This window comes from Cervus elaphus, chromosome 27, assembly GCF_910594005.1.
Source record: "Cervus elaphus chromosome 27, mCerEla1.1, whole genome shotgun sequence".
Lineage (NCBI taxonomy): Eukaryota > Metazoa > Chordata > Mammalia > Artiodactyla > Cervidae > Cervus > Cervus elaphus.
Window position 1 is genome coordinate 63,829,959 of NC_057841.1, and position 25,770 is coordinate 63,855,728.

The 25,770-nt window shown below is 43.6% G+C and overlaps 1 protein-coding gene across 4 annotated transcripts in view; it reads left to right on the forward strand.

Annotated features, from left to right (window-relative positions):
* Window positions 1–3,280: 3,280 nt before the first annotated feature.
* Window positions 3,281–25,770, forward strand: part of SERPINB11 (serpin family B member 11) — a 31,336-nt gene continuing 8,846 nt past the window's right edge. The window contains exons 1-6 of one of the 4 annotated variants that reach the window (XM_043889348.1): window positions 3,281–3,673; window positions 15,541–16,143; window positions 16,390–16,448; window positions 22,863–22,998; window positions 23,569–23,729; window positions 24,524–24,708. In XM_043889348.1, coding sequence (XP_043745283.1) covers window positions 24,541–24,708 — 168 coding nt within the window. In that variant the 5' untranslated portion in view covers window positions 3,281–3,673; window positions 15,541–16,143; window positions 16,390–16,448; ... (1 more) ...; window positions 23,569–23,729; window positions 24,524–24,540. Of the gene's footprint in view, window positions 3,674–15,540; window positions 16,144–16,389; window positions 16,449–22,862; window positions 22,999–23,442; window positions 23,730–24,523; window positions 24,709–25,770 lie in introns of those variants that run through there. The other 3 variants (XM_043889347.1, XM_043889349.1, XM_043889350.1) reach the window with 3 other exon arrangements.

The following is a 25,770-nucleotide window of genomic DNA, read 5'->3' on the forward strand; positions in this document are numbered from 1 at the left end:
GTAATTAATAAAAAAGTACAATTAGAAAATTACATTTTCTAATCTATATTCTGAAAGAGTTTGTCCAGCCTGACCACCATTTCCTTAACAATTATTCTGTATCACCAGGAAAATGTTTCAGACTCTCAGCTTGAGAGATGCTGCCGAAGTGTCTCAGCAGCAGTAGGTGGAGAACGGGTGCGTGCGTGCTAAGTCACTTCAGTCGTGTCTGACTCTGCAACGCCAGGGACTGTAGCCCACCAGGCTCCTCTGTCCATGGGATTCTCCAGGCAAGAATACTGGAGTGAGCTGCCATGTCGTCCTCCAGGGGATCTTCCCGACCCAGGGATCAAACCCAGGCCTGTTACTTCTACCTGCACTGGCAGGTGGGTTCTTTACCGCTAGCGCCATCTGGGAAGCCTGGAGAACAGGTATTCCTCGCCCTCCCCTAAGGGCAGGACCGCGGCCTCAGTGCCTGTGATCTCCACTCCCGCCCCCACCACCCGCCTGGCAGCCCGTCCCGAGGGTCCCCACGTTCGAAGGTCAGAGAGAAGCTTGTCTCTCTGCAGTCACCTGCTCTCAGTGAGGAGAAAAATGGATAAACAGGGGACATTTGGGGGGCAGTTTTCTGATTTTTACACAAAGATGTATCAGAAAAATCAATTGTTTAAGCTCCAGATTCACATTTTTCCATCAGCTTGCACTGTAGCAAACCAGCTTCTGATTCATGGTCAGGACAATAGAATCAAATGCCGGTTTAAAAAAAAAAGATAAAAATTGTTCTCTGAACACTACGGTTCGATCTTGTCACTGGAGCTGTCTTCTCCTCAAGGGTGCTGCATCCTCATAACAGAGCAATATTAAAAACTGCAGACTTATACTGTTGGTGGTGTTCATTTGCTCAAGCCCATACTGTTGGTCTGACTCTTTGCAACCCTATGGACTGCAGCATACCAGGCTTCTTTGTCCTTTACTAACTCCCAGAGTTTGCTCAAATTCATGTTCATTGAGTTGATGATGCTATCTAACCATCTAATCCTCTGACATTCTCTTCTCCTTTTGCCCTCAATCTTTCCCTGCATCAGGGTCTTTTCCAGTGAGTCAGCTCTTCGCATCAAGTGGTCCAAGTATTGGAGCTTCAGCTTCAGTATCAGTCCTTCCAATGAATATTCAGGGTTGATTTCCTTTAGGATTGACTGGTTTGATCTCCTTGCTGTCCAAGGGACTCTCAAGAGTCTTCTCCAGCGCCAAAGTTTGAAAGCATCAATTCTTCAATGCTCAGCTTTCTTTATGATCCAACTCTCACATCCATACATGACTACTGGAAAAACCACAGCTTTGACTAGACGGACTTTTATCACTAGTTGGCAAAGTGGTTTCTCTGCTTTTTAATATGCTGTCTAGGTTTGTCACAGCTTTCTTTCAAGAAGCAAGCATCTTTTAATTTCATGGCTGCAGTCACCATGTGCAGTGATTTTGGAGCCCAAGACAATATGATTTTTATGGAGGGAGTATGTATTGACCCATTTTCCACTTTGCCACCTTTTCCAGGATGCTGCCTCTGTGTTCCCCATTTCACAAGTGACAGAAGCAAGGCACAGAGCAGCAGAACAGAAGCCCAGGTATAGAAGGCAGTGCATTTCTCAGGTGACTTCCCCAGGCAAGTGGCTGGTCCAAGGATGCTGCGTGTGTACTCACTCGCACAGGGAAGTGTGTAGACAGGCTCTGGGATTTTACTGACCTGTCTCCTTGTGTCAAGATGAAAAGAACCTGTTTTTCTGCCCTCTCAAGAGATATCACTTCATCCCACAAAATCTGAAGGGGTGGGAATGTGTCTCCATGTTCTTCTCCGTGGGACCCACAGTCACTAGAGGCAATGCTGGGCTCCACCCAGAGACACCATCACAGTGAATGGGGAATGGATTTGGAGCAGTTTCCTCTGGGGATGTGGCTTACAGAGAAGGTCAAACCATGCTCACTCAGCATTCCCCCAGACTGCTCTATCCAGCTGGGGTTTAGCAGAAATGAGTCACTGTGGGAAGGGAATAAAGGTGGACAAAAGAACGTGTTTTTCTCCAGAGTACACTGTTCCTGGAGGCATGGCTGTCAGTGGAAGGGTTGCATTTCCATGGCATTTGGTCTAATATTTCCCCTTTGAAAGGGTGTGGAGTGTTTGTACTGTGGATTGACTTTCCAACCGAGTCACAACTCACATACAGTCAGCCCTCCAAACCCAAGGGTTCTGCACCCATAGACTCAATCAAGCAGATTGAAAAGACTTGGAAAAAATTCTGAAAAGTTCCAAAAAACAGTCCTTGAATTTGCCCCACACCAGGAACTACTTTCCACTGTATTTACTACCCTTCAAATAGCCTTTACACTGTATTAGGTATTATAAGAAATCAAAAGGGGATGTAAAGTACAAAGGAGAATGTATGTAGGTTATATGTCATTTCATAGAAGGTATTTGAGTATTTCTATATGCTTGAGGTATCCTTGAATCAATCCCCTGTAGATCTCAGGAAATGTCTGTAGTGTAGATTTCATCTTTTAAAACTGTAAAAGTCATTGGCTTTTGGCCCACAGATAGGGTTATGCAACCATGACCATGATCTGTTCCAGAATAATTTCATTACTCCCCAAGAAGCTCCCTCCACTATTCTTCCTTCCCCTCTTTGGAAGCCACTGATCTGCTTCTTGTCTCCATGGGTTTGTTTATTACGAGCATTTTGTATAGATGGAATTGCACAGTATGTGGCTTCTTTTAATCAGGCTTCTTTCACTCAGCATAATAGTCTCAAGGTTCATCCACGCTGTTGAATAAATGGTGCATCATTACTTTATATGACTATATTATGCTCCGTCATATGAAATATCACTTAAAAAAATCCATTCATGTGTGGATATACATTTGGGTTTTGTGTACTATGGTGAATAATGCCAACATGAACTCTCATGTAGAAATTTCACTGTGGACATATTTCTTAGGCATTAACCTAAGAGTGGAATTTCTGGGTCAATGGTAAGTCTATGTTGGATTGATTGATTGGTCGATTTTTACTCTATGATTGATTTAGAAGAACTACCAGACTGCCTTCCCTAGCAGCTGCACCGGTTTCCTTTCCCACCAGGCTAGGAGAAAGCACGCGTGTGTGGGCGGCCAATTCTCTCCTCACCCCGCACTCAGTACTGCGCTTGGTCGGAGTCTGCAGTCCCAGCACGTCACTCACTCACAGGAAGACCCGCCCACCACAGGGTCCCGGAAGCACAGGGCTGGAGACACCAGCTGGAGGAGGGGAGACCTGTGTGTCGAAACCGCAGAGGCGGTTCCTGAGCTCAGCCCTGCTGCTCTTAGGGCGCCTCCTGGTTACGTGTGTCCTGACCCCCGGACACTGGCGGTCAGAGACCCCTGAGCTGAGACGGGTGGGCTGAGCGAGGGTGGAGTCTGCTGGAGTCTGATGGGTGAGCTGAGTCTAAAGAAGGAAACAGCAGGAGAGAAGACCCAGGGTGAAAAACGACAGACTTGAGGAATGAGAGCGCCCAGTCAGGGCTGCGTCACGGGCGCTGCCAGAGAGCGGGAGGGCCCCGGGCCGGAGCAGGGTGGACGTCTTTGGGCTCAAAGAGAAAGGGCTCTGAGCCCAGAGAGTCAAGGAGCCCCGGCTGGGCCTGGAGGAAGCCCAGGGGACAAAGTAAGGTAAGTTGGTCTTCAAGGGAACTTTCAACCAGGACTGAATTCTGAGAATAAACTTTATAAAGATTTGTCACGCAGCATATGGCTTTGAGGAGAAGGCACTCACTGGTAAAGACTAGAAGTTGGACTAAACATGCAGAGCTCTTAGGATAGTTCGAATAGAAACTACATCATCCTCCCCACCCCAATCCCTCCCCCTGTCTTTGGAAAGTGCTCCTGGCACTTCATAGACAAGGTTATGACACCCTGATGTCACAAAAGTGTTACAAAAGACTCAGCAATTCTCAGAGGATTTTGCAAGTCTGTAATTTCTAATTTATGTCTTTGGGAATCAAGGAACCCAATAAAACTCTAGAGGCAATACACCTTCAGGAACCATCTTGCTCTTTCTAATACCATTGTTGGTTGGTTAAGAAGCAGCTCCTCTGTCTTCCTAAACCTTTACTTCCTTGTGAAGGGCGTGAAGTTTTGTCAGTGTTACTGAGTTGCACATCCTAGGGAGCATTTTAATGTCTTCCTTCTTAACCAATTATGTGGTTGTGCCTGTCGTAGTGAAAATGGTTAGGAGGGAAGATCCTTCAAACATCCATCAGTAGGATACCTGCCAATTGCAATGTTCCCTACAGATACTGATACAAATGTGCACACATTGAATGACATCAGAATAAGGTTAATAAGCTTTAATTTTCTCAAAGGAGAACCAACTACAGTAAGATATAAAAAGATGTTAGCTAGCGAATTAGTCTCCTATGTAGGCTTATCAAGTAAGACAAAGACAAATGCATAAAACTCCAGCCCTCCACTCATTCCCACATTTCCATTCCCGCCCTAGACAGTCATCCTAATTTATGCTTTCAAACAAATTCAAAGCTGTTCCTTGTTGATCTCTTATAATTCCCTTCCTGGTTCACCCTGGCATTCCTGTTTTACCACCCAGAAAAATCAATACAGGCACTGCCTTTTAGTATGACTGTCCCTCTTTCTCCTTTCTTTATGTGAAGTATTAATTTTCCCATGATCTTGATCTTTTCCTGATCTTTTCTCAAGGGCAACTCCTTACTACCCTCTTCACACCATGACTCCAGGAAACATGGTCTTCTCTTTCTTTTATTCCTGCTGCCATTGTTCTTTCTCTGTCCCTGTGTCCTATTTTAAGTTTCTGGCCCTCCAGGTACTTCAGGATGTGCCTACCTGCCGTCTTGTACGTTACTCCTTAATAGTCACTGAGTGATCTGTTGCCTCTGTGCCCTGTAGGTTTTCCACTTCATTCCAGCTCCTTCCAGTGCTGGGCAACTGCAAAACTTTCATTTTGTCGCAACAATTGAATTGATTCTTGTTTCATTTTACACCTCTATTCTAGATGAATTTACCCCCAAAGCTTTTCTTGACCCTTAAAAATTGGATCCATGATGTTTAATACCTATTTGAATATTTTCTTTATATAAAACAATATTAAGTATAGTTGCCTTATGATGTTTCAGATGCACAGCAAGGTGATTCAGTTATACATATACACATGTGCTATTCTTCAGATTATTTTCCATCATGGGGTATTACAAGATATTAACTATAGTTCCCTGTGCTATACAGTAAACCTTTGTTGATTGTTGCATATTGATTTTTTAAAATTAGAAATCTAGCATTCTATTCATACTAAATCAAGCAAAAGGAATAAAAAATATCATAAATCTTTTAGTTAGGCAAAAGTTCATAATTTTCTAAAATACACATTTTATACATACTATTTATATATACGTACACAAAAGCTTGGGGTTTTCCTAGTGGCTCAGTGGCAAAGAATCTGCCTGCAATGCGGGAGACGCAGGTTCAATCCCTGGGTTGGGAAGATGCCCTGGAGAAGGGAATGACCACCCAGTCCAGTATTCTTGCCTAAAGAATCCCATGGACAGAGGAGCCTGGTGGGCTACAGTCCATGGGGTCACAAAGAGTCAGATACGACTGAAGTGACTGAGCATGCACGCACGCATACGAACTCTTGATAAAAGTTTGAGAAAGAATATCTAAAAAAAAGAAGAGAGATGGGGAAATTAGAAAACATAAACTAAATGAAATGGGAGCCCTGAATATGAAATGGAAAAAATGAAACGTACTAGATAAAAGTAAAAGGTCATCATATAGTCCAGTAGTTTTTAAACGTGGCTGCTCATTAGAAACACATCAAGAGCTTTGGAGAAAAAAAGGCATTACCAGGCATTTGTATTTTTCAAAAAATTCCAAGATAATTCCAATATGCATCTGGATTTTAAAAAGTGATTACAAGTTTTTATATTAAATGGTAGTTTTGGTGCTTTATGATTTTATTTTTCTGTTGCTCAATCATGATATAATGGTATTAATGAGTAACAGTTACATAGTCACAATAGTAAAAGATGTTTATCAGTTTTCACAGTCAATAGTCCAGCAAAAAATAAAAGATAATTATAATCATGAGCCTTAATGAGAACATGGTTAACCTAACAATATAAAATAATTGCATACAACTTGGGGGGTGTCAAGCGGAGTGGTGTGGTAAGTGGAAGTGCACACATGCACATGCTTTCATCAGCTCAGCCAGTCTGTCTTTTAGTTGGTGCATTTAATCCTTTATCATTTAAGGTAACTATAGATATATATGATCCTATTACCAGTTTCTTAATTGTTTTGGGTTTATTTTCTGTAGGTCTTTTCCTTGTCTTGTGTTTCCTGCCCAGAGATGTTCCTTTAGCATTTCTTGCTTGTCTGGAAAGCTTTTGATTTCACCATTAAATCTGAATGAGAGTCTTGATGGGTAGAATATTCTTGGTTGTAGTTTCTTCCCTTTCATCACTTTATGTGTATCCTGTCATTCCATTCTGACTTGTAGAGTTTCTGTTGAGAAATCAGCTGATAACCTGATTGGAGTTTCCTTGTTATATTATTTGTCTTTTTCCCTTGTTGCTTTAATATTTTATCTTTGTCTTTAATTTTTGTCAGTTCTTAAAAATTAAGGATTGGTGTGATGTAGAAGAAGAGAATGACTGATAAATTACTGATGAAAATGTTTGTTAATACAAGTAACTTGGTAATACTTGGTGGTATGTGGTTGAAATTCAGCAATTCTCTGTTCAACCATATACCCTGTATGTTCTCACATGCTGTGCTCAAAGAGACATATATTGTGGGTTAATTGCAGTACCGTCAACAGTGGCAAGAAATAGAAACAATTTAGACATTTGTTAATAGGCTAATAAAGGAAATAAATACTCCAGGTTTATATAATGGAATATCCTACAGCAGTGAATGTAAATGAGCTGGATATTCATGTATCAGATAGGATAGATCCTCAGACATAGCACCCAGCGGAGAAGCAGGCACATGGGGAAGAAGGAACAGCTCCTGTTTTCTCCCTCTTCCTTCCCATGTCTCCCCTTTGTAACCGTAAGTTTGTTTTCAATATCTGTGAGCCTTTTTCTGTTTTGTAAATAAGTTCATTTGTATCATCTTTTAAAATTAGATTCTACATATGAGTGATACCATGTGGTGTCATATGCCTTTCTCTGTCTGACTTCATTTTTTTTTAAATTGTAGGATAATTGCTTTACGATGCTGTATTGGCTTCTGCCGTCTAGCCATGCAGAGCCGTCATAACTATATATATCGTCCCTCCCTCTTTAGCTTCCCTTCCTCCCTCCCAAGTCTGACTTCACTTACTGTGATAATCTCTAGGTCCATCCATGTTAGAAGCAGGGACTTATTCATGAGAGAGGTTTGCCAAGGATCCTTTACTTTGGGGTACAAGTGACTTGCCAAACCTCATCTCCTGAGCCAGACTCTACTCCATTAGCATGCACTTCCCATCTCACTGTCTCTGAAACTAGCCTCTGCATTTCTGGAAGTGATTCTTCCCTCCGCATTTCTGGAAATGATTCTGGGAGTCATCTCCTAGCACTGCCAGGAATAGTTATTATCACGTCCTTCGGTTTCCCAGTTGCCCAAGCATGAGAGCATTCATTCCCCAAGGTACCAGTAATTGTCTATTACTGCACAAGAAACTTCTGACCTTGAAATGATTCCAGAGGTGTCTCCCTAAGTACAAGGATCTCTTGACAAAGTACTGATGACATAACTCTATGTAAAAGAATTTTTCCTGAAACTCAGTACATTCAATTATTTATTTGGTCTATATTTGTTTTGATTTACAGTAGTTTTCCAATGATAGGCACATCCTTCTCTGGAAGTACTGTTTTAACAGCTAAAATCCTTAGGTTTTGCTCTAGTAAGTTAAGGTCATTTAGCAATGCAGGCAGGGAGTGTGGGAGGGCACTCTTCTCTGCTCTCAAACAGTGTGTTCGATTCCTAGAACTGCTATCATGATGGACCCCAAACTGAGGCTAAAAATGACAGGCATTCAGTCCATGGGGTCGCCAAGAGTCAGACACAGTGGAGCGACTCACACTATTCATTCTCTCCCGCTTCTGAAGCCTCGAAGTCTAAAGTCAGTGTGCTCTCAGGACCACATTTCCTCTGAAGGCTCTAGGGGAAAATGCTTCTCGGCCTCTTTCAGCTTCTGGTGGTTCCTGGAATTCCTGGGCTTGTGCCTCTGTCTTTCCATGACCTTCTTTTCTGTGTGTCTCCTCTTATAAGGCCCCAGTCATTGGATTCAGACCCGCCCTGAGCTCCTTTGACCATCTTTTAACTAGCTTCACCCACGCTGCTGAAGCTGTGCTCAGTCGTGTCTGGCTCTTGCAACCCCATAGACTGTAGCCCACCAGGCTCCTCTGTCCATGGGATTTCCAGGCAAGAACACTGGAATGGGTTGCCATTTCCTTCTCCAGGGATCTTCTTGGCCCAGGGATTGAACCCACCCTTGTCAGGCAGATTCTTTCACAGTAGCGCCACCTGGAAGCCCAGTTATTACATCACCCAGTTAATAAATCACCTATTTCTAAATAAGTTTACACCCTGCACTTCTCCAAGGACATACATTTTTGAGGGATACTATTCAACCCACTACAAATAATGATCTCATTAGTCAAGATGAATCACTTTAATAGTTTGAGGGGAAACCACCCGGCTATTTCCCATAACTATGAGACAGGAATTTGATGGTGGGGCCCTTCCCCTTGCCCACACATCTTCTAAATCAGTAGTCTTTCTATTAAGACTACATCTCGAGGTGTCTACAGGGATGTTTCTGTTGCTCTAGCTTTTCACTATCTCAAGTGCATGGGTTCTCGTCTCCAAATGTAGTTACCCGAGAGTCTCCTGCGTTCACAGGGGCAGGTTTCCTAACCTGCCAACATTTCACAAAAGAACAGTGACCTTGTCACCTCGCTCAGATCTTCCTGATGAGAAACGCCCGGGAGCAACAAAGACAAAACTCTTCTACTGATTAATCAAGATGTGCAGGCCCACTCATAGGCTTCTGCCTTCCCCCTTTTCATACAGTTTTCTATAACATGTGAATTATGGGGGGTCAGAAAGACAGTATTCGGGGACTTTCCTGCCTGTCTAGTGATTAAGACTCACCACTTCCTCTGCAGAGGACAAAGGTTCAATCTCTGGTCAGGGAACTAAGTTCTCACAGGTCACGTGGAATGGCCAAAAAAAGGGGGGTGGTGGTGGGTATTTTAGTTCATATTGACTTGTTCTGAAATACGAGTACATATAAATTAAGATGGAGAAGGTGGGAGTAATGATATATGTTCAATAATATTAGCCTCTTTGAGGCTTTGACCATGGTCAAGATTGAGCCCCTCTGGAGACCACAGCAGAGGGCATCTACTGAAATTAAATATGAATTTTCTACCAGTGAGTTTATGTGTAGCAAATTCTTTTCTGCTGTTCTTGATGCTTAATGTCAGTGACAAGAAAATACCAAACTAACTGGAATGCTCTACTGGGTGATTTATTTTCAAGTCTCATTGGATAAAATGCATGAAAATTTTTTTTCAGATATGGTGTGCATCATCCAATTAATGTTATCAATTGTCAATTATCAATATTATCAATCTTTCAATTAATTCATCAAATCTCATCATGATTATTTTCTCCTGTGAAAGGACTCCTCATTTTACTTTATCTCTAAAAGTGTTAAATGACTCCACCAGTTAGTTATTAAGAAAGTCCAAGATTCTATGTTAGATGCAGAACCAATGAATTTTTAGTAGTTTACATTTTTACCTTAAATTACAATATGGATAATTTTGGTCTGACTCTCATTAAGAATGAGAATGCTGTTCCAATAAAAAATTAGCTTTTGTTTTAATAATCATTTATTGACTTTTTAATGTATTCTTTTTTTCAGTTGTATGGTAAAGGTAAGTGTAGTGATAATTCAATCCAAAAGAGACCTATGAAATTTAGAAAAATATCATAATAGAAAATAAGAATCTTTCATATTTTAAATTTATAAATATTTTCATTTGAAAGCAAAGATGACAAAGTTATCAATAAAAGACTTTAAAATATAAAATTAGGGTAAAATTTTTTGGAGAAAGTGGAGTAGAAATATAGTCTCCATGTAAGAAAGAATACTGTAACATATTAGAAAGCTACAGGGCTTGTCATGTATTTTGGAAATGGATGATAGTGAGCATCTTAGGGTTGATTCCACTGGATGCATTTTAAAATGTGATGTGACAGTTTTATTATAAAATAGCAACACTGAGAGTAGGTCATGAGCTATCTTTTATAACTATTTACAGTACAGACAAATTTTAGATGTCAACTAAAAACTACGGGAGGGTTGGAACATACTTTCTGAGCTGTTCTTGAACAAAAGGTTTGGACGTCACTGTTGCCGCGGCCGGGTTCAGGCCGGCGTGTTGCTGTGTGCTTCCGAGCGCTGCCTCTTTCTGGCCAGACCACTAGTGACACCGTGTGGCAGTGACCGCAGCAGCAGCTCAGCAGGACAAGACTCACGGGACAACACAGACTTCTGGTCTTTTCTCTTTAAAGCAAGTATAACATTGATGAACCTCCTGTATATCTCAACTTGGGATCACCCTGGGCTTCTTAAAGTTATTAGGAGAGGGAGGCTCCAGGGAGAGAGAATGATGTGTAACTGACAGGATGGTGGATGGATTATACTTCATCTGATCATGAAAATGACGTGGTCTTATTCTGTGTTCACTAACATTTATTGTTTATCCCCACAAAGAAAAGTCCTGTGCTAATGGCTTTCACTGGTGAATTCTACCAGATATTCGAAAACAGCACCAATCTTTCTCAAACACTTCAAACAAATCAAAGAGGAGACGGTATTTCCTAACTCATCCCATAGAGGCAGCATTACCCTGATACCAAAGCTAAATAGACACTAAAAAAGAAAGCTACATACCAGTATCTCCCATAAATACTAATGCAAAAGTCCTTATAAAATAATAGCAAACTGAATTCAGCAGCATATTAAAAGAACTACGTACCATAACCAAGTATGATTTATTTCTAGAATGCAAGGATACATCAACACATTGAAATAATCAGCTTCTATAGCACATTAGGGCTTCCCAGGCGGCTCAGTAGTAAAAAATCTGCCTGCCAATCAGGAGACCCAGGTTTGATCCCTGGGTCAGCAAAATCCCCTGGAGGAGAAAATGGCAACCCACTTCAGTATTCTTGCCTGGGAAATTCCATGGACAGAAGAGCCTGGCGGGCTGCAGTCCACGGGGTCGCAAAGAGTCGGACATGACTTAGCAACTAAACTACCACCACCAATAGCACAGAAACAAAGAATGAAGAGGAAAAACCACTACGTGATCATCTCAATTTATGTAGGAAATCATCAGACAAATTCAATACGTTTTCTTGATAAAAGCATTTAGCACATTAGAATAGAAGGATATTTCCTCAACATGATAAAAGATATTTGTGAAATACCCACAGCTCGAGTCACACTGCAGAGTGAAAACTTAAAGTGGCTACCTTAAGAACAGCCACTTTCTTTTTCCTCTTCTACTCACATAATTTTGGAAGTTCTAGCTAGGGAGTCAGGGAAGAAAAAGAAATAAAAGGCATTCCAATTGGAAAGAAAGAAGTATTAATAAAATGGTCTCTATACACAAATGGCATGATCTTATATGTAGAAAACCCTAAAGAGGCCACAAAAATCTGTTAGCTCTAACAAATAATTTAATAATTGCAGGAAGTTTCTGCAATATGAAATCAATACACAAAAATGGTTTGTATTTGCATGCCCTAAAGGAGAAAAATCTGAAAAGGAGATTAAGAAAACATATCCATTTATAATAGCATCAAATTTTTGTGGGTTGTGGTTCCAATGAAAATTTTATTGTCAGGGCATTTGCTGTGCGATTTTGGTCTGTGTGATGCTTGATAAAGCTGTGGATCCCAGTGGTCGTGACTAGTCATGACTGGTGCCACTGCAGAGGCTGAAGGGAGTTTTCTGAGGCAAGGTCTCTTGGTTCCACTAGATGAAAGAAAGAAATTTCTGAAGCGTCTCTGACCAATGGGGATGAAGGTTACTTCACAGGACTGGTCCCATGTTACGGTGGATCCTCCTTGCTGATGCTGCCTGGTTATGCAGTATCTCTTTTAAAATTATTTTTTTATTTGGCTGCACTGGGTCTTAGCTGTGGAATATGAGCTGTTAGCTGTGGCATGTGGGATCTAATTCCCTGACCACATATTGAACCCTGGCCCCCTGCACTGGGAGAGCAGAGTCTCAGCCACTGGACCCCAGGGAAGTACCTATGTGGTATCTCTTGAAAGAGCAGGTGGGTTGCAGCCCCCACAGAAAAGAATCACATCCCCTAAAAACAACTTCTTTTCCTGCCCCAAATGTTCCCTTTTGGATCTTAGCCCTGGAAAAGTTTCTTTTCTTTTAACCTCTCCAAATAAGACTCTATTGTAAACACAAACCTCAGGTAATAAGTGCACATAACATTCACTATTTCCTGCTGTCAGCGACACTCAATGCACAGGTTGGAACCTAAAACCAACAGTGTGGCTACTGTACGGTAACTCCCACCTGTCTGGCTGTGCATCTCCTGGGTAAGCCTCTCTTGGAGAAGCTGAAGTCTGCCTCCCCATGCAGTAACACAAACCCTGTGGACTGCAGTCTCTAAGGAACGTGGAAACCCAGAGGCTGGTGCCAGGCTGGGGTGGAGGTGATTTGCTGAAAGGCTGAGAAATCCAGGAAGCAGATCAACCCTGGTAAGCCAAACTGGCAAAAATTCAGGGCCCCGGGCTGTCAGAGGAGGCTATGCTGGGGTTCCACAGAGGCGTTGGATATTTGCAGTTTCAGCACACCGTCAATGCTCCATCCCAGGTGGCTCAAGTGGTAAAGAATCCGGCTGCCGCTGCAGGAGACGCCGGCAACGCAGGAGACATGGCTTCCATCTCTGAGTCGGGGAGATCCCCTGGAGGAGGAAATGGCAACCTCCTCCAGTATTCTTGCCTGGAGAATCTCATGGACAGAGCAATCTGGTGGGCTACAGTCCATGGGATCGCAGAGTCGGACACGACTGATAGACTACACACGCACATGTTTCATTTCACTTCTGACGCAGTGTTCTTCCGCTCCAGTGAGCGACAACCGATTGAAAAACCACAGATGCAAACAGGACTGTGGGGCCTGTAGATGGAAAGAGAGCTACTCTCTAGGACGAAGGGTAACTGGTAGCAGACATTAGGCAAGTGGGGGGAAAACCTCTCATCTCTATTGTTGATGAAGATTGACATCAATCTTCATGTCAGTGTTGATGCATTGACAATTGGAAATACAGTTGGAAACTCAGAATTTCTGACAGTTAATAAGTAATAAGGGTGCCTCTGTTACTCTTTATTTATTTTTGTGACAAGAACATCAGGACCCACCTGGAACAAGAGCAGAGGAACAGAAGCAAAACCTGGAAGTCTCAAGAGGATCAATGTGGTCCAGGAAAGATCCCTGAAAAAGCAGGGAATCTGGGGGGAGAGGGCTCTTCCCTGCAGCATTCCAGAATAGGGCTGGCACCTAGTTGTTGCTATCTAGTCACTAAGTTGTGTCCAACTCTTTCATGACCCCATGGACTGTAGCCTACCAGGCTTCTCTATCCGTAGGATCCCATAAATATTGGTTGAATATTCAATTAAGGTTTTTGACAAATTTCTAAGGAAGAAGAGTTAGAAAGGAAGGCTGGGAACCGCCATCTCTCCTCCTCCTTTGTTGTATATGTTTGCCAGTTGAACATGTTCATGCCACAGAAGAAAACCAGCTAATCCTTGACTCTGCTCGTAAAGCTACAGGGGAAAGAATTTTATGGTGATAATTGAACTGGGTGCATCTGCCCTAAGGACTGCAGCCAAGATCCTGGCAGAATGGCCAGAACCTGAGAGCAGTGTGCCCTCACAGGGTCTGGTGTTTCATGAATCGATTATATAATACCCACCACTTGCATAGAGTCAGACACGATGGGGAAGAGAAGCAAGAGAGTGTATCTGCTTTCTTCTGGCAGCTTTTGATTTGTTTGACCCTTTTAATTCTCTGTTGCCGAGTAGCAAATGATGTGGGGCTTCCCAGGTGGCTCAGTGGTAAAGAACCTGCCTGCCGATGCAGGAGATGCAGAAGATGTGGGTTCGATCCCTGGATCAGGAAGATCCCCTGGAGGAGGAAATGGCAACCCACTCCAGCATTCTTGCTTGGAGAATCCCATGGGTAGAGGAACCTGGCGGGCTCCAGTCCATGGGGTTGTGAGTCGGACACGACTGAGTGACTAACACACACAGCAAGTGATGCCAGCACTGAGTGTCTCCAAAGGACCACTTCATTTGTTTGTGACTGTGGGTCAGGAAGCCAAACAGGGCCCTGCGGAGGTGGCTGGTCCCAGCTCTGAGTGGCACTTGCTGGGGGCTAAGAGCACCTAGCTCAGTCTAAACTGGCTCCCGTTTGCCCATTTCCCTTCCTCTTGTGGTTCCATCCCTCCAGAGGCTCTCAGCCCCATGGCAGCTCTTCGGTTTCTCAGTTCTGTGCCCACACTCACCCTTCACCCATTGTCCCGCCGAAGCCACAGGAGGGGTCCTGGATCATGTAGCTACTCTCATGACCTCCTTCCTCTGGGAAGGGAGGCCGGCAGGGAGGTTCTGACACACACACTCACTGTCTTTCCCCATCTCTATAGGCTGAGGTTGCAGACATAAGACCTTGTCAGCTCTGCTTCCTCCAGCATCGTCTTACATCTCAACTTCACCCGAAGGGAGGGCTCTTCTCCAATATGCTCTGCCACATGTTGCATCCTAGATTCCGCACTTAGAACACTGTTCAAGCAACTTCCCCTAAGATCACGGGCCTTCCTAGTTGCCTCCAGGTTCTTCTTGAACTATTTAAAAAGTTCAAGTGATAGGCTCAGTGAACTTTATTCAGTATTTTATAATAACCTATCGTTCTGTGTGTTCAGTCATGTCTGACTCTTTGCAACTCTGTGGGCTGTAACCCACCAGGCTCGTCTCTCAGTGGAATTTTCCAGGCAATACTGGAATGAGTTGCCATTTCCTTCTCATAATAACCTATAATGAAAAAGAATCTGAAGAAAGGATATATATATATGTACATGTATAAAATCTGAGTCACTTTGCTGTAGCCCTCAAACTACCACAACATAGTAAATCAACTACATTTCAACAACAAGGGAAAATAGATCAGAGCAAGATGAAAAGGTGGAGAATTGGCCTTAACTTTGGATATGACGATTCCAAAGGACACAATCTCCATACTGGAAGGGGCTGGCTTCAGAAAGCACTCTCTCTGAGCAGAGAAAGATGGGGCAGGCTTGGGGCTCTTTAATTCTCTGTAGACGGTTGTGTACAAGTACTTTCCAGAGACTCTCATGGGGACACTGGAGAGTAGGGGCCTAATTTCAAACCTGACTTTTCTCGTCTGTGTCTTGTAGAGGGTGCAGTTCTGACAGAGAGGACGAGTTGCACGCCCCCGATGAAGAGAAGAGCTCCGTGGAGAGTGTTCTCACGTGTTGCGCGGTGCAGCTCAGCCCTCCTGGGCAGTGGTGTCAGAGGCAGCCTGGATATCACCGGGCCGGGGAGCCCGGGGGAGGTGGCCTTCACTCACGGTGCTGATCCTGGTGACTGTGCGTCCCAGACATTGTTTTTTGTCTCCAGTTTTCATCCATCATCTCTAGTCTCTCTTACACGGCACTGGATCACACCTCCTAACCCACCTGAGGTGGGGTGGCTTGTGGCTCCTAGCAAGCTTTTAAATGAAAACCACAGAATAACTCTTGGTCTAGCTCATTCTTGTGTTCTTTTAATGGGACAGGAATTACCCGCCAGCAGACTGCTTCTGCAAGACGGCTCAGGAGATCTCAGGATGAGCGTGCCTCAGGTCAGGCAGCTTAGCCCACAGCTGGAGCGCTTCCCCTGGAGTAGCTCTGTGCGTGCTCGTGATTCCGGCTGCCCTTCCCATGCTGAATATGGCACCATGGACTTCAGTGGGTTCAAGTTATTCTTTTGAGAAAGACAGCTTATCTTCTTGAACACAGGTTAGGCTCGACAATGCTTCCCCATTAGCAAAGCAGAGGGGCGTTGATGTGCGTGTTTCTCCAGTGTTGGGAGACACACCTCTGGCTGGTGGCTGTCCTGAGAGCCTCCCGGCACAGCTCTGGGGCCTTTCAGAAGGATTTCCTCCTCAGAGCCGTCCTTTCCGCCTGGCAGGTGGAGAGCTGAATCATTAAGAGCACGCAGGGAAAGGGAGGGGCAGAAGGTAAAGGCTTGTATTTCTTCTTCAGAGACGCAGCTTGCACATCTCCTGCCCGACTGTCTACTTCACCCCTGAAAAACAACAAAGGTAAAAAGAAGTAGCTTTGTGCTTTATCATTTCAGCTGTGCTTCTTGTCACAGGGGAGGAGATAAAGGCAATAAACTATGGCATTTGAACAGAGTTGCCATGATCCAAAATGAGGGGGAAACTTACTCTTTAATGAGGGTGGTTTTTTGTTACTACATTCCTTAACTGGTCTGAATGTCACTGATAGTGTGCATTTTTAAGTCTCTGAGGCAGGTGAAACTGATTTCAGATTTCCGATTTGTTTAGCGAAACAGAACTCTGTGGATATTTTTTATAAACTCCCTAATAACTCTTATTCAGAACACAGCTGGTCACACATGGCTGTCAGCTCCATGTGATGAAGCACGTCTTAGTTCCTTAGAGGATCTTAACTTCACTGGAAATGCCTTAGCAAAAACTTTATGTGTGGGGAAGAATTCTTTAGTTTTCTGGGTCTACATTTCTTCTTAGGGCTTTAACATTAGTCTCTTAAGGTATAAGTGCATTCTGTAAACAAATGTAAAATCTCATGGTTTATGTTTGTGTGATGGTGTGGTCATTCCAAAGTTCCTACTGCTTCCAGGATCAATAAGCACATTGTGAAATTTACAAAGTTTGAAGGACAGAGCCTGAGAGTAAAAGATTAGCCCTGATTTAGGGAAGGAGAAGAGGCACTAGAAAAGCTGTTGTATGAAATGGTTAAGAATTTAGCCAGGCTCTGCACCAGGTTTTAAGAACTTGGTGTCTTAGCCACCCTGGGAGACGTACTTCCCCCAGAAGGACAAACCCAGACCCTGAGGCTTCTTGCAATCTCTTAGTTGTCAATATTCCCTTCTAAGGGGCTTCCCTGGTGGCTCAGTGGTAAAGAATCTGCCTGCCAATGCAGGAGACGCAGGTTCCATCCCTGGGCCTGGAAGATCCCCTGGAGGAGGACACGGCAGCCCACTCCAGTGTTCTCGTCTGGGAGAATCCCATGGACAGAGGAGCCTGGTGGGCCACAGTCATGAGGCCAACAGAGTCGGACGCGAGTTAGCGACTCAACAGCAGCAAGGCTCCCTGTTTAAGGCGCGTTCTCTCCCTCTGCTTCCTGAACAAAAGTCTCCCTTTCTCAACCTAGAAGAGCTGCAGTCTTGGGCATCCTTTTATTTTTCTGTCTTTTCTTTTTCCCCATGACAGCTTCAAGATGACACATCTCTACTGCTTGGGAGGGATTTTTTTTTTTTTATCCTAAAAGCAGATAGAGAGGTGCTCTAAAAGAAAATGTCTGCAATTCTTTGTCTTTGAGGTTTAATCTGAAGTCCTTCTACCTCTAAGGACACTTCCAACTTGCCCTCCTGCCTCGGTGGCGTCTTCCCTGTGTGTGTGAGTCTCTTGGTCGTGTATGACTCTTTGTGACTCCATGGACTGTAGCTTATATCTTTGGTGGGATCCACATGCCTTGGAGCTTCTGTGTTCCAAGGGTTCCTCTATCCTGAAACTGACTGGGTAATATTAATGAGACCAGAAATTGTAAAATGCATAGAATGTCCCTTTTGCTAATACATATTGATTCCTGGGTGACTGTGCAAGACACTGATAATTTCCAGGTAGATTTTCCCTACTCTCAATAAATGTTAAATCTAGCGATGAAGACTAGCCTATACAATGAACAAGAACCTGTAACCTCATCCATGAGTACCTGTGTACACACGGTCACCAGCTGTAGAGGAAATTGTTCAGTTAAGGTAACCGCATAAAATCAGTTGGATGTAAGATTAGCATGGAGACTCTGTTGTGAAGGAACTCTTTGAACAGCTAGAAAGGCTGAATTTTGGAAAACAAATGGAGGAAGTAGAATTCTCAAGTGCTGGGTTAACAATAGTTAAAAACTCAGTCTTGCAAATAAACAAATACCACAGCTCATTGATTAATTTTAATTACATATTTCTAATAATTTTTAAGAAAAACTTAAGGCCTGAAGTTTTCCTTCTTAGTTCTGTGCTCTAAATGTTTGAAAAATGATAAAATCTAACTGGGAAGTAAGGTAAATAATACTGTTTTATTAACTATCAGATTAAGTCTATTAATGCTTAACATCTTGGACAAATTTCATAATTTTTCTGGTAGAATGTTGTCATTTATCCCTAAATGTTAACAATTATCCCTATTTTATAATAATCACAGTGCAATAAAAATCAGATCATTTCATCTCAAGTAAAAGTTTGCATGGGGGCCTCCCAGGCGGCTGTAGTGGTAAGGACCCCGCCTGCCACGCAGGAGACACAAGAGACGCAGGCTCGATCCCTGGGTCGGGAAGATCCCCTGGAGGAGGGCATGGCAACCCACTCCAGCATTCTTGCCTGGAGAGTCCCGTGGACAGAGGAGCCTGGTGGGCTACAGTCCATAGGGTCGCAGAGTCAGACACAACTGAAGCAACCTAGCGTGCACGTGCACCCACGCATGCACACACACAGAAATGCTAATATGAATAGTATATGACAGCATGTGGAAAAAGCGTAGGCTTCAGAAGAGGTGGACCCATATTTACATGGTGGCAGTGTGTGAATTCCCAAGTCCTTACTGTCTCATCTGCAACACCAGGGTAACATGACCCATCCTGCAAGACAGAGTCTGAGTAATGTGTCTGTGGTGATTGACGCATACCTGAGCCCTGTGATCCAGCCATGTCCTTTACAAAGAAGTTCCCACCCAGGTGGGTAAGGGAGTGTGCGGGAGGCGGTGCCCCCAGCAGTGTTTCTGATGGTGTAGCCTAGGAAGCCACTGGGTGCCTGTCCCTGAGGAGTGGATACACCAAATGTGGTGAAAGCATAAAAGCACAGTTACCCAGAAGTAACAGATTATGTTTTCAGAGTAACATGGATGAATCTTTTAAAAAATATTCATTTATTTGGCTGTACTGGTCTTAGCTGCAGCACATGGGATCTTTCGTTTGCTACATGCAAGCTCTTAGTTGAGGCATATGGGGTCTAGTTCCCTGACCAGATTTCAAACTTGCCTGCTGCCTGTACTGGGAGCTCGGAGTCTTAGCCACTGGACTACCAAGGAAGTTCCCATGGATGGTTCTAAAAAAACATAACACTAAGTAAAAAATCAACATAAGCTCATTTATGAAAATACAAAATGCATATATAAAGAAATCAATATTATACATGAACACATAAATAGAAGAACATGCTTTAAACAAACTTTGTCTTCTATAGGAATGGAGGAGAAAGGGGATCTGTGGATTGAAGGTAATAAGCCAAGGAGAGGATGACTTCTGTAGCCCAATGATGGCTCATGCTAAGAACGGAGAGATGTGATTACCTCAATTTTTTATGCTTATGGATAAAAAAGCAGACAAAAACACAAAATGTTTAATGAAAGGAAGGTGCCTGTATGTAGTAAGGGCTTCCCTGGGGGCTCAGTGGTAAAGAAAGCACTACCAATGTAGGAGGCGCAGATTCGATCCCTGGTCCAGGAAGGTTCCCTGGAGAAGAAAATGGTAACCCACTCCATTATTCTTGCCTGGGAAATCCCATGGAGAGAGGAGCCTGGTGGGCTATAGTTCATGGAGTTACAAATAGTCGGACACAACTTAGCAACTGAACAACAGCAAAAACAGCACAATAAGTACTCTATCAGTATATTCCAAACTCTTCCTAGGTATCCCAGTAACTGTTGGGCTACAATAACTATGCTATGTAGGCAGGTTGTTTTATAATGAAAATAAGACAAAGATTTAAGAAGAATAAACTCACATTTGCTTATAAAACAGAAATTGCATCCCAGAACCTGGCGTTAGCCAGAATGCCTTATGAAGCATGTCTGGCTTGGACATGCTTCATTATGGCATGTGCTTTCGTTATTAAAATGTTATTAAAGTAACTGAACAAAGAGCTTCCGGAGATACTTTTATTATCAGGCGTGTTGCAGAGAGCAATACCGAAATTAACTTGCGGAACAGCATCTAGTTAAAGGCACGTACTAGTATTTTCATTAGGTAAGATCAGCCAAACCTTTAAAAAACTGGGAAGAGCAGAGAAGGGTATGGTCTAGGCTCGGTGTAATGTAACTGCCAGGCTGGGTGGGCTGGTGATTGGAGCATGCAGCATCTATTCCTGATTATTTTAGGACAATGAGTTTTGATGACAGGGATGTATGGTCATCTTTTTAACCACATAAATGTCATGGGCCATTATTTTGAAAGTCCACAAGTGACACACTTCCCTTCAGTCTCTCTCTGCCTGATTAATGCTAAGCCAGGCACTCTCCTCCCTGTCCCAGTTCTGAGGCTTTGGCCCTTGGCTCTGTTTGGCTCCCAGTGCGTGAAGTGCTGTGTTAGTGAGAAACTATATGCGGTGCCTAAATCAGCAACCAGAGAATGCACTTCCAGAGAGCTCAGCTCAGGTAGGTATGGGTGGCAAACAAGGTAAGTTAATAACTAAAATAAATACACACAGGTGGAGATGTAGATTGTTCACCTGTCTTAATAGCCTAGAGAATATAAACCTAAACTAGGATTCCAAAAGAAGGCACAACTGTAATCTAAAATAGGGGTCCCAACCTCCAGATCTAATGCCTGGGGATCTGAGGTGGAGCTGATGTAATAATAATCAAAATAAAGTGCACAATAAATGTGCTTGAATCATCCTGAAATCTACCCCCACCCTGGTCCGTGCAAAAATTGTCTTCCATGAAGCCAGTCCCTGGCATTAGCCAGAATGCCAGCTGCCAGAAAGGTTGGGAACCACTGATCTAGAAGATGAGACAAAGAAGAAAGAAATCGTTCCATCTCCCTGTGGGACTAGTGAAGGAAAAAATATCAAAAAGCACACATGTGAGGTCAGTGGTCTAACTGGTCCAGGTGGACAAGGATGTGTAAAGAAATTCCTAAAGAGACTTGAAATGCCTCTAGCTGCAAGAATCAGAAGACTCAACTAAGATGGAGGATGTTATTATCTTACAGGACAAAAAAAATCCCAAGATAGGGCAGATCCAGGTGGGTTAATGCATCCACTCAAAGGTGTGTCATCAGACACTCAGATTCTTTCCATCATGCTCTCTGACACCTTGGCTTGGTTACAAAATAGCTGCTGCATCAGTGGCCACATGAAAGCAAAACAACCCTAAAACAAAGAAGAGGATTGATTTCCTTCTGAGAGTCTCTTTTTATCAGAAGGAATTTTCCAGAAATCTTGCAGCAAAGTCTGCTGTCTTACTGGCAAGGTTTGCCATACCTTCTGATTTTTAAGATTTTATTCATTTATTCCCTCCTAACTTTATTGAGGGATGACTGACAAGAATAACTGTATATATTTAACATATAGTGATGGGGCTTCCCCGGTGGTGCTAGCAGTAAAGAACCTGCCTGCCAGTGCAGGAGAGGGAGTTCCATCCCTGGGTCAGGAGGACCCCCTGGAGGAGGAAATGGCAACCCACTCAGCGTTCTTGCCTGGAGAATCCCAGGGATGGAGGAGCCTGGTGGGTTACAGTCCATGGGGTTGCAAAAAGTCGGGCACGACTGAAGTGACTTAGCACACATGCACGCACACACCTCACAGAGTTAAATCTTTCTTTGGTGTATGATGAACAAGCTTAAGATCTATTCTCAGCAACTTTTGAGCACACAGTACAGTATTATTCACCATTGTCACCATGCTGTACATTAGCTCTTATTCTTCTTATAAGTGAAAGTTTACCATTTAGGGCTTCCCTGGTGGCTCAGATGGTAAAGAATCTGCCTGCAATACAGGAGATGTGGGTTTGATCCCTGGATAGGGACGATCCCCTGGAGAAGGAAATGGCAACTCACTCCAATATTGTTGCCTGGAGAATCCCGTGGATGGAGGAGCTACAGGCCATGGGGTCGCAAAGAGTTGGACACAACTGAGCGACTTACACTTTCATATTTTTTTTTCACTGATGTGGGATACAGAATGCCTCAGTTGGCTTAAACCAATCATGGCTTATTCCTGAGGAGTGGGAAGGCTTTTCTGAAGGACATTCTACATGAAAACTGTACCTTGAAATCCATCTCTCAGCACAGAATAGGGGAATGGAAGGGAAGGACTAAACAGCATGCAAATAACATTTTTAAAAATGTGCTATGTGGGGAGAATTTGAAAGGGTTCGAAAGAGGGGAGACGTGCTTGCTGGAGTGATTGTGGGTGAGAGTTTCAGTGGTGGCTGTTAGAGCAGCTTGCAAAAGGGAGGGAGGGAGACCTCTGAGAAGAGAATTGAAGTCAGGAGACCGAGGGCTGGAGCTCCCAAAGCCGACGGGAGCTCCGAGCAGGTAGCCTGGAGCCCCGACTTCATGAGCTCTGGGGCTCCCTCTGATCTCTCCTCAGTGGGGTGTGCAAGACCTCCGGGACATTTCTGCCTGTTCTCCGGCCCTACCAATCACCACCTTTGACTTCCTATGTTGCACTCTCCTGATACAAATTTCTCTTTCAGGATTTTGAGTCCCTGCTCATGTTTTGCCTTCTGTCAGTAATGATCTTCCTGTATGTGTGTACCTGGGTGACCTGTTTCATTCTTCAAGGGGGAGTAGGACATCACCTCCTCCAGGAAGTCTTCCTGTGACTCTTGGGTTAGTTCTGTCCCCCCTGAGCTTCCTCAGTATTCTGTGTACATCCGTGTATCATAGATATTTAGTGAATTGGTCAGGACTGGTGCTGGAATAAAGCATAAAAAGCAAACTCCTTGCTTTAATGCAGATTGTACTCTAGAGAGAAGGTCAGGCAATAGATACATGTATACTACATATACGTGTTTTATTTATGTAAATAAACATAAACACTGCTTATATTTACATAAAGTCATGTATATATAATGTATAAAATTCACACATTTATAATATATGTGGTAAATATATTTAAAAATGTAATACAAGGCTGGGAGGGGGTCACTTCCCTGGTGACTCAGTGGTAAAGAATTTGCCTGAAATGCAGGACATGCTGGTTGGATCCTTGGTTTGGGAAGATCCCCTGGAGAAGAAAATGGCAACCCACTCCAGTATTGCTGCCTGGAGAATCCCATGGACAGAAGAGCCAGGAGGGCTACAGTTCATGGGGTTGCAAAGAGTCAGACGTGACTGAGCAACTAAACTAGAACAGTATAGAAGGCAAAGATTTGCATCCTGATGTTTTACTGTGTCCAGAGGTTGAGAATGTGAGAAAAATCCTGAAAGAGACTGAGGTGGCTCCAAAGGTGTGGCTGGATGATCCAGTGACGGGGCAAGAGAGAATGATGACCAGGAAGTTAAAGGAAGAAAGTGTTTGTTGGCAATGGAGGGTCCTAGAAAGTGAAACACTCCCGAGGGTAAGAATGATGCTCGATTGTTCCTGCACTTGACATTGCTCAGTAAATGTTTGGGGGATCCAATAAATAAATTCCTCATTCCTGACGTGCCGCTGTCCTTAGAGAACACTCATTCCCAGCACCTTTTCTTTCCTCTCAAATTTTCCTCCTCTTTTCCTCCATTTTTCCTGATGTCTTGTGAGGCTGAGGGCTTTGGCCACCTTTGGATGGCATGACCTATTTGCTAGGATCCCCTTACTTTTGTGGAGGAGACAGGAGATAAGGTTCAGCAAGGAGAAGAAATGTGCAGAGAATATCAAGAGAGACCAGGCTTGCCCGCCGTCTTTCACCTTGGTTCTGCAGGAGTGACGGGATGGAGACTGTGGAGACGGGAGCTGGTTGCGGGGGATCTCTTTTGGCGGGGCTGTGTAGCTCAAGGACTTTTCTGTACAAATTCCAGGATGAGGAGATTACCTAAAGAGTGGAAAGTAAGAGCCAAGGGCTCAAATTTCTTCTGTGTTTGTGTTCCAGAAAAATTAGCCATCACTCTTAAATGTACACAAATAATGAGAGAGAGCTTTGAAGTACTGGTTGAAGAGAACAGTAAATCTTCTCTTCATGAGAATAAAAAACTACTGTGAAGGCCCTTCCCCCATCCCAGCATTTATAGCTCCTCAGAAAGTATGACAACAGGCTGTAATTTTTCCTGAAGCAGTGGGCTCAGATGCTTACATTCGCGGAATGTCATAACTGAATGCTTGATATAATCTGTGCCTCCAGGTAAGTCTGAGATTTTTTTTCCCTTCCATTCTCAGGTAGGGCTTTGCCTAAAATGGATGCCCTCAGCACAGCAAATGTTGAATTTTGTCTGGATGTGTTCAAGGAGCTGAACTATAACCACGCAGGAGACAATGTCTTCTTCTCCCCGCTGAGTCTTCTTTATGCTCTTAGTATGATCCTCCTGGGGGCCAGAGGGAGCAGCGCGGAGCAGATGCAGAAGGTACTGGGAGCAGCAGGCGTCCTGGTGGCCCGGGGGGTCTTCCTCAGAAGGACTCACACCTCCAGACCCAGAAGAAAGAAGAGCCACACGTGGGCAAAGCATATTTCTTAGGACTAACGGCCTAGATAAGGCTATACCTTATAATGCAGATAACACAGTGCATGCCGTGCTCCATCTCTTTCTTGCCATCAATGCTTTCACACATAAGTGACTGAAATTTACTTTCATAGTTTATCCTCGCAGCGATTTAAACATGCCAGAGAACGCATATATGGTATGATTCTTGCCCTCTACAATTTTAATTTACAATAAAATGAGTATCTATCAGAAACTAACACAATGTTGTAGAATAATTATACCCCAATGAAAAAAGAATGGAGTTTAAAAAAGATGACCAAATTCAGTAAAAAATGACTGTTTAAAAGTTATCTAGTTTTTTCCAGTGCTCCTTTATGCATTTGAAGTTCATACTAGCCCTGTGTGTTAGGGGTAGGAATTGTTATCCCCATTTTACAGGTGGGGAAGCAGAGACTGAACCGAGACTAAGAAAGAACGGGTGACGTGAGCTGACACGCAGTGGTTTTTCCGCCATACATACGTGTATACATTTATACACGTGTGTACATATATATGTATATATGGCTTCCCAGGTGGCACTAAGGGTAAAGAATCCACCTGCCAAGGCAGGAGATGCAAGAAATGCGGATTCAACCCCTGGGCCAGAGAAGATCCCCTGGAGGAGGAAATGGCAACCCACTCCAGTATTCTAGCCTGGAAAATTCCATGGACAGAGGAGCATTTTTTTTTTCCCTTGAAAAGTCTAGAAGAATGTCACTTAACAACTCCCAGGGTATTTGCACATATTATTATTGTTTGTCCTTTATTCCATATTTTGATGCACTCTTAGGATTTTCTTGCATTTAAATAAATAATTTAGTGGGAGACCATGCGGCGTTTTGCACAACCCCGGAAGAGCACTGTCAGTGCTGGCCTGGCAACAGTGCGGGAGGAGCGGAGGAGTCTGTGAACCAGGGCTCAGGGCCTGGGGCCAGACAGCAATGA